The following is a 9,876-nucleotide window of genomic DNA, read 5'->3' on the forward strand; positions in this document are numbered from 1 at the left end:
TTCTCTCAGTTTTCTTAACCAAAATTGATTGTTTAAGTGTTATGTAACGTCGGCAAAGTTAAAAAAAAGGTGCCAATAATGTCGAACGAAGGCCTGTATTTCGCATGGAGAATGACACCGCGAAGCCCATTTCCACGATTAACAGTAAGGGACTCTACGAGGAGTTTGAAGAATGCTTGGGGTGAAATTCACCCAACTTGAATAGCCACTCTATCGAAACTTTATTTTTCAGAATTCTGCTCCATCGGAACTTTACTTATCGTAACTTGAATTTTCAACATTTTGCCTTTCGAAACTTTCAGCCGTTGGCTTTCGGATCAACCGAAACTTTGTTGTTTCGTAAAATTTTGATTTCTTCACTCCAAGTTTCACCACCAAATAATTGGGAATTAGACGCTTGCGGAACGTTTCAAATTCGGAACTCTAACCCCGCGCCGAATTAGGGTTAATACCGTCCTTCTCTGCTGTCAGTGTTTCGGCCTCGATTTCAGCCTACGCATCAACTTGGCGATCATTAACGAAGTGCCAAGAGTGAGACAGAGGTTGATTAATACGAGGCTCGTGAATCGTGGGTTAAACGATCGGAAATAATATCAGGTGCAATTTATTACACCGAGGTTAATCGCGTTCTTGTGAGACGATTTTGCACCTCCGTACCCGGCTCTCTTCCTCCGGTTCATCTTGATCATCATCATCGTGCCGTTCCTTCCCTGTTATAACATATATAAACGTAGCGTTACATCCACGGCAGCCTGAGTAACGCGATCGGTTCTTTGTTCCCTGGGAATCGCGAACCCGGAACTGCAGCAGCTTCTTCAATTCGCCAATTCCGCGTCTGGGTGTCAATTCTCCTGTAAAACTGTTCAAATTGTAATTTGCATTTGAACCAAGCTGTAATTCCGTTACACGTTAAACTGGCCACAAGTGCTCTCATTCAATAAATGCACACAAGGCTGACCGCGAAGCGTTGATACGGTATAAAATCGAGCTAAGCGGCGGATCTTCGCTTCTCTTGGTATTAATAATATTCGTTTAATTACTTTTCGCATTTGTCCTCCTTTCTACCCTTTCGGCATGATCAAGCCGCGCGATCATAATCTCGTAACTATAATAATAACTGACGCTTCGCGGATTTATTTCTGTGTAAATGAATCGGGACGGCTCTTTGACCAAAGTACGTTAGGTTAGGTAATGTAACACACCGATAATAGATGAAGAAAAAAACGGGTATCGCTAGTTAACGACCGATATGATACATCTGTCTCGGTAATATTCGTATCCGCAGTTACTCAGGGGAGAATTAACGACCCCCCATCATTCGGACCCAGGATTATAATCGAGACACTCGATTATGCCCACTTGATACCGTTAATGCGACATTTACCGAACGCGATTCACGGTGTGATACGCAGAAAACTGTTTAGAAATTTTCACCACTGTGCACTGATACCGGGTAGTAATCAGGCGAGTAAAATGTCTTGAAAAAAACTCCAAAAACTTATTAAATTCCGAATCTGAGCTGCGGAAAGAATACAGAACGAAGAAGAAGAAGAAAGCGCAAACGCACGGAGAAAAAAAAAAGAGCAGATTTTGCTGAAAAGTGTAAGAAAAACGTGCGATGGAAACGAGAAGATAACGAAAGAATGCCGACATATCAAAGTTTTAGTATGACTATTGTAAAACGCGTAACACGCGTTGGGATGTAGCGTTATCTCCGGTCGGTTCGCCAGGCAGTTGTAAACACGTGGTCTACAGTTATGTTAAATTGCCGCATACATAGGACCGTCGGTTGTGTATATGCAGTTGCAAAACGCGAGTATTCTCGCTCGGTGGTGACAGACTTACTTCTATGATTCTAATTGTCGTAGAAAAACAAACGAAGTGGCTGCTCCGCTAGGCCGACGCTTTGCGTTATTCGAGGAGACCCACGGACGCCTTTTTAACACGTACCTTATACATATGTATATCGTTACACCGCTGCTGCGGCGTTACCTTAACTTTGACTCGTATTTTGCCTGGGTATTGTTAACTGCTCTGTGTTGTTCCTTACCTCTCCAAGTAATGCGTAATGAGTTATCAATTTACCTTTCTTACGACTGACCCAGTTCCCGTGCTTCCTGGTTCACAACCGCTTATGCGTACGTGTACCTACACCGGGGTCTATTTGCTCACCGTCGTTATAATCCACGTCTCTTAATCTCAATCCGACAATTATTGCCAACCTCGAGTGCCTCGTTATATGAACATTTCAATTAATTAGCCTTCGGTGTACTTTTCAGGAATTGGAATTTGTTTTCTGCTTTTCTCTCGACACTAAGGGGCCATTTCAGTATTGACTAACGCATTTTTTTCAAAATTTTTGCATCCCACCCCTAGTGTCAACGATTGGTCACGTTTGCTTGTTTTACCCACTATTATTTTTTAACGTTAGCTAGCGGTTTATCAATAGTTTATTGGAGAATCGATTCATTACCTGGGAATGGCAGAAATGCCATTTATAATCACATCCTGATCAATTTGTTCCTACTTTACTGAATATTAATTATTATTAATCATTGATACACATTGAAATGTTCAGTAAAACGCGAATTCAATGTTCATTCGGTATTAAATACATTAAATATGGTCTTCTTAAATGCATGCAATGAACATTATATTTGCTAACACACTGTTATTGAGCAAGTCATGCATTATTAACACATCCTTTTAAAGAAGATTTGTTATTACTCCCAAGCAGGCGGCGCATATTGGCCTTGATCACGCACTTTGAATTTCCTGTGTTAGCTAACGCTTGCCTGGAATGTCTAATACTACAGGGTAACATTTGATAACGTTTCTCTGAACGGCATATCCCTGTTGTTGCGTTAGTTAATACTTGAATGGCCCCTAATTAACTTGGCAATTTTTTAAAATAATTCGCCCTTAAATTTTCAACACTTTTCTTACCCTCTCGGACTGACCGCAGTGAGGAAACCTTAGCCTCGAGACTCTTGAACGTGCGAACGATGCTTGCGTGCAATTGATGAATATTCAGAGAACGGTGAAGGTCGATTGTCAGCTTTGGAAATTGCTCGGTTTAAGGTCGTATTGCGAAACTCGAATAAATTATCAATTTCCTCGGGAAATGGCCCGTCCAAAGGACGTAACCTGGCTCATTCCCGCGATTCGTGTAAATCGTACCCAGCAATAAAATGTAAAGTATATACCTACGGATCTGGTCGTCGGCCTACAGTCTCAAGACCATTCTTTGTTCAACAAAATGCGATATCTGCGTCTGTGAGCCCTTCGGGATCTTGGTAAAAACAAGAGGTAACAATTATAAATCAGACGAACGAGGAAGATGACGGTACGCTATCCTCTCGTTGCTACATTTTTTCCAATATTTCTTTTACATTGTTTTCGCCGCTTTACGCTCAAGGCTAAGATACCTTGCAAACATTCTCGGATCATGGATCGCGCAGGCTTCAAGCCTCGGGCTGTTGACTCTTCACCGATGAAAATGAACGGAAGGTGGTGCAGGTGCCATTTGCGGTCGGTCTTGATCCCGGGTGAACCCTCGCCACATCCGTTTCCGAGGAAATAGCAAAAACCACCGTGAATAGGCTTTGAGATCACACTTCTTATCCCGTAAAGTTGAAAGGCAATATAATCGATGATTCTTCCCGGCGTTCATTCCTCAATATTACAACAATTTTCTACCTCCAACAAGTCTGTCGGGATTCCAAATATCAGAATTCGATCAATGACAAAACGATCGGAAACAAAAAGCCTTACTCAGACCACGTAATAAAAATTCTCGTGGGTAATTTTCTTTCCATAAAAACGGTGCGTGGCAGTGCGGATGAACCGGATATGAGTAGTTTTCGAGTGTCGTGGTTCGTTTTACACGAAGGAAACAAACAGCGGCGATGCCACCGAGGCGGCGAGGTCATCTTACGAGGGATTGTTCATTGATCTGATCGAACGCCGGGGATGGCCAGGGTCACACAGTCGGTTTACCTAGGCTGGCTATTTGACGGACGATGGCTCAGGTCGCAGAACCGATGGACAAGAGTCTGTTCACTGTTCGCACTTCGCTTTTGTCAGCGGTCGTCTCACGCTCCAGCACTTTGTGGTTGGCGTGCTACCGTGAACTCGAATGGCAAAAAAGAAGGAGGAGAGGAAAAAAGACAAGGGGGAATTCATCATCGTAGAAAAAGATGAAGAGGAGGATTTCATAATAGTTTTGTCGTTCGATACCCGATCAGCTCTGTTGAATTTTAATTTTCAAATTCGCCTTACTTCACTTCGCTTCGGTTAATGCCCGCTGCTGACAGCAGCTGTGCGGTTACAATGTTTATGAGTGCATAATAGGAATAAAAAAGTGTGTGCAGAAAAAGATTTACAAAAATTAAGATACGATTTTTTATTCCCATTGTCTCTCACACCGATGCGCATCATGTACGCCACTGAAGTGGAATTGATGATAAATGTCTGTCCAGTTATGATATCGTGCAATGACATCGTACTACAAGACTCCTAGCCGGAACTGTCCCTCGTGCGTTATCCCTTTCTATGGAGTTGTACTTCCCCATAAAATCACAGCGTTAACAACCCCGTTGCCCAGGTGCTGTCCGCAGAAGTGCAGCTCCGTCGATCCGACGCAGTTCGCCAACGGTCAGCTCCAGGTGCCGATAAATTTGACGAGGAACAAACCCGCGGCTAGATCAACGAATCAGGGACCTCGCAGGTTCAGCGGGAGAGACTGGAGGGACAGAATCCAGGGATTTCAGATCCCGGGGGGTAACTTAAACCCGAATCCAACCCGGTGAGTGGTCCACGTCATGTTTGACCGACGCGGCAACTGATTGCGAAGAATTTTCAGGAAAGAGCCTCGGGCGCTCGGCTGGTACGAAGGTCCTGGAAGCGCAGGGAAGGAGGGTGAGTGCGTTACGGGGAGTGAATAAAGGTCTGAGGAACGGTTGACAGGCTTATAAATTTCTAGACATGACTTCGGAGTTCGGCTCAGTCGGTGAAATAGCTCAGACCGGAATAGGAATGATAAAGAGGCAGTATGAGATTGGATGCGCCGAAGTTGGAGCTGCGATAAAATACCTCAAGCACCTGTGGATGACGACAGGTGACGCATTCCAAGAAATGCCTGACGTACAGGCCTTGGCTCACTTTTAATTCCCTTTCGATATCCGCAGATGGAAGCTACTCGGAGAAAGCTCAGGTGGTCAATCGCATGATGTGCTTCTACCTGATCCTCCTCGGCATCTACCTCGCGGAAACCGCGTTCTGGGTCGACCGGCAACTCTTCGACGGCCTCTGCACCCTCGTCCTGAAGCCGAAGAGGTTGGCAATGATTTGTGATTCACCCCCGAAGCGACGACGATTACCGTCAACTCTTGTTTCAGCAACACCGAAATGCTGACAGGCGTCGCGGCGGTCGTGGTGATCATATTCGTCCTCTACTTGATCGGCGCTCCTCCTTCATCTCCCGAAGTCTGCACCATCGGATCGTGATCTGCCTGGTGATACTCCGACGGCGATGTTCAAAATGAAAATTCGCGCGTTTATCCATGTCTCTTAGACGTAGAGTCATGTTATACCTATGAACAGTTTTTTTTTTAAAGAAATGCAGAGCAATAGCGGGAACCGCTATCCGCGTCGCATCCAAATTACACGCATCTTCCGGTACCGAATAGTGATGTGGCAGAAAAATTGGTCCCATTACGCGCCAGAACGTTTGTCCCAGAAATAAAACTGGGCCATGATCGATTAACTGGTTTACCGTCAAATGTCGTGATCGCGGGTCACCCTATGCCCCGCATGTCGACGAGACAACATCAGGAATTAAATGTCATGGTATAGCTTCCATGGCAGATTGATTTCACGTGCCATCGTCCCGCTGAAAATTTATCGGTGTGAATGCGTGTTGACGTTTTACTCCGAGCGCCTCCGTACTGGCATAAGTAACCATTATAGTGCTAAGACGTTGAGTATGAAAAAAAAAGCAGAATCACGAGAGGAGTTTGAAGTTTCTGGTATCCTGCAGGCCTCTGATTGACGTCGAGGTTCCATTGTGCTGTGGGACCGGGTGGGTAAAAAGCAAAGGTCGGGTAAACTCTCCCCTGGTAATTGCTGTCTTCAAGGCAATTACAATCCCCGACAACCCCTCAAGGTTGAGAAATGCAAGCCGGACCACCGGGTAGTTTGTAATGAACGGTGTCGTTTGAAGGGCTTCTGGGAAGGCGTGACGAGGAACTTATTTTGCTGCAAATGACGAGCCGACGAAAAAAAAGACGCCAAAAGCTTATTGTTAGTCAGACATATCGCCCTCTCGAGGATATGCGCGGTTTCCGATTTACAACTATCTTCACCATGCCACAGCTCTAAGGCCGTAACGTTGAACCCTGCCGAAGGATTTTCCGCGGCTGAAACGCGCTTCCCACGAATCATCATCCGCTCGGACACGCCTGCCTTTCAGAGGCCTCAAAGTAAGCGACGGACTACCGAGAGCCCGCTGAATATACCGTAGTCGTCGCTTTATTAAGGTGTGATCCGTCCGCGGTCGGACGTCCATCCCTCTGCCGGCCCGCGGGCACTCGATGCGAAGGCTGCGGCTAGTTGTGCACAGCTCCACGATGGCTGTAATAGTACCGAGGGATAGATAATAAGAATGAGAAGAATAAGCCAAGCCCAGGGTGATTCTGCACTTCCCATTACCGTCATTATACCCGCCGAGCCGTACCGATTCCGCAAATTGTTCATCATCATCCCAGGCAATGAGAGCGTGAACTTGGATCAGGCTTACCTTTTAGCTCGCCAGTGTCAATACAAACCGATTGTGAGCCAGTCGCCGGATCTGATGGAAAGGGGTCATCGATCACGGGGCGTTTGTTTTTTTTTCTCTTGCTGTTCTTCTTCCTTGCGGATTCTACGAGAAGCGGCAATGAGACCGTTCTCCTTATCCGATTTCAGCTGCAATTTTTCAACCGTGTACCGAGTGCTCACCGTCTGGACGTCCGATATTGTTCCGTCGTTAACGCGAAGGTTGCGATTATCTGTACAAGGATGCAGGCTACCACGGAGACACTTCGGTGCTCGTTTCCTCCGATTGTCAAAAACTTTTTAACTGATGTAACGGATGACCGACCTCATCGCGGTTAGGCAACCAGGTGCCAACCGCGATGATCATCGACTCGCGCAAGGAAGAAAAGTATGACTGACTGCGGCCACGTCGGTGAAAAAACAAATATTTCAAGGTCGTTCCAAATCCTTCATATCGCCAAGTGAATTACTCTTCCATTATCGTGAATCCGGCGAATCGTCTTTCGACCATTCCCGTTCCTGCACGTGTCGACACCTAGATCGTCTGGTCCATTGCGTGGTCAAAGCAGTAGTGGGTATATTTACTTAGGAGTATAATTCTGATCGGCAAACAGAGTGTTACGAATCGATTAGAGTTTAGCCGGTCGTCGAGACGAATGATCCTTTCTTCTTCTCCTCTACCAACTCGGAGCCAAAAAGACGTCGTAGGCGAAATTTTTTCTCACCCGCTGCCGGATCGTTGGAACAGAGAGTGATTCGGTTAGTGAAAAAGTACCCTTTTTCATGACCGACTCGAGGTCTGGGTGCAATCGCGTGATTATACCTATGTATACTTACAGAAGCACGGGGACCCGGACGGGACGAATCCATTGTCCAACAGCACGGTCGAAACTAGCCAAGTCCGCGGAGAAATCCCGTTCACGCAATCACGCGATGTCGCTGTCTACGCAGATCGCCGACGTGAGGAAGACGCGAGATAGCGGAAGAAAATCGGTATAAGAACAGTGAGAACCTAGGTGCAGTGGTTCACACGCTACGCGCCATCGGCAATCTAGCGGTCCGAGATCGGCACGAATTCGCTGGCTAGACTCGCTGTCGGTTCCGCCATTCGCTCACTTTTCCTTGTAATAACGAAGCCCTGCGGAGGGTGGAACCAAAAACAGATAAGGAGCACTAACTTCATGTAAATAAATAGCTGCCTTTAATAAGATGGCACTGGTGTTCCGTATGCACCGAATACAGTGGAGGGAGTATTGGGCGATTCTGTCAATCACATTGCAAGATCAACGATTAATCGATCTTAGGCATCCCAGCAACCAATGTCACTTCGGTACAAAATGAAGACTCGCGATGGTAGTGTTGGAAAAAAAAAGAAACCTAATGTGTACTATTTTAGGGGGCAGATTTTGTCAATTCTCCCGTTTGAGTTGGTGCTCCTTATCCAGTCTCCGTACCAAAAACGATCCCTCGAGGATCGCGGGTTACAGTTGGGACGATTTGAATTGACAAAATTCTGGACGCTTTCCGGAGTCACCACGCTCCGTGGATTATTATAACGGGTAAACAATGACGATATTCCGCAGGTTTGATTCATTGTATCAATTTCAGGAAGTAACTATGCGTGCAGAGATGAAACGGTTTTTAAATCTCCACCCGTAACGTGCTGCTACCACCACCGCGCACGTCTGTAATGCAGCAACATTCCCTGGCTCTGTATAACGCGTTCAGATTCTCTTGTAGCTGCAGGTTTTATGATCCTTTTGATTGTTCTTTTTCTTTATGTATGTAATATACATTGTGAGAAATGCCCTGAGGTAAAATTCTCTGGAAGTTTCTTTCATGCGCAGCAACCTTGCGGTTGACGCAGTTTTAAAGGGGTCACAAAATGACATTGAAACAATCGACGTAACCTCGGTAGATCATCTCAATATTTAAAAAAAAAATTTATTTTTTCGATTGTCGGAATTTTCAAAAAAAAAAGAAAAGAAAATAGGGCAAAAAGACGAAGCAACGCTGGTTGATCCTGTTAATTGGCTGGTTTTTTTTTCGACTTTGTTGATTATGAAACGTTGACAAGAAACCCAACTATGCGCATACATACGCATGAATAATTGAAATCTCGAATCCTGAGGTGAGCGCGTTTAAATGGGCGTGGGATTCGCTGTGATAAAGTAAGGAACAAGGAAGAGAGAATGTTGGGAACATGATAAAAAAAAGAAAAGGAAGAAAATCACAAGAAAGACGAAAAGAGAGGAGAAGCACTCATCGCGAGAAGCAGCTGGGTCTGTGCAGCAGTACCCAGAGAGAGACGGATGCATGAGGAAGGTAGAGAAGGAGCAGTTGTGGCAGCCAAGACCGAATGTAAATGATTGGCGTCACGGTGCGCGACTTCGTCGCTCTCTGCAGGGATTATAACTCGGGCCGACTATAAAGTCTACATAGTTAGCTCTACGTACATTCGGTCTGATTAAAGTGCCAACTTAATGTCAGTTTAATGGATTTACTTCACCAACTATCGGTTCTATTTTTTCCTCTATTTGTACGGTTTTTTAGAGGGGGGGGGGGGGGGGGGGGGGGGATTTTCACCCCAAACTTTTTCAACGAAATCACTCAGCGATACCTCGAATCCTAATACCATACTCATTGGCATATGGAAGGTAAAAATGTGAGGCGCATTTGACGGTGGAAAATTCAGGTATGAATTTGAATCCCATTATTATTCCGTAAAGAAGCGTTCAATGACCGGTACGACATTTGGTTGATTCTTCTCTTCAGTAGCTCCTAATTTCGGCGTTGTTTTCGGGGCTATGACAGCGGTCAATCCTCTCGTTTAAATCTACGAACCCGAACCATCGCGTCTTTGTCTCGAAATAATAATTGGACACTTTGGGGGTTGACAAAGTGGGATAAATTGCTGATCTTTTAATGAAAATTGAGCTTCGTAATCGTCGATGACAATGCAGAGCTGCGTATTTCGTAGCCTCGAACACCCTTCGCGAACCCGCGCGAAATGGGGAAGTGTCTAAAAGTAATTTATTTGAGTGAGCGGTTTCACGGTCG

General features: G+C 45.4%; 1 protein-coding gene across 1 annotated transcript; it reads left to right on the plus strand.

Annotated features, from left to right (window-relative positions):
* Positions 1–3,224: 3,224 nt before the first annotated feature.
* On the plus strand, positions 3,225–5,675 carry LOC124300380 (uncharacterized). Its single transcript, XM_046754438.1, has 6 exons — positions 3,225–3,309; positions 3,419–4,807; positions 4,865–4,920; positions 4,985–5,119; positions 5,190–5,337; positions 5,400–5,675. Exons 2-6 carry the CDS (start codon positions 4,497–4,499, stop codon positions 5,506–5,508), a joined length of 759 nt encoding a protein of 252 aa, XP_046610394.1. The 5' UTR covers positions 3,225–3,309; positions 3,419–4,496; the 3' UTR covers positions 5,509–5,675.
* The last annotated feature ends 4,201 nt before the right edge of the window (positions 5,676–9,876 follow it).

This window comes from Neodiprion virginianus, chromosome 3 (genome assembly GCF_021901495.1).
Source record: "Neodiprion virginianus isolate iyNeoVirg1 chromosome 3, iyNeoVirg1.1, whole genome shotgun sequence".
Classification (NCBI taxonomy): Eukaryota; Metazoa; Arthropoda; class Insecta; order Hymenoptera; family Diprionidae; genus Neodiprion; species Neodiprion virginianus.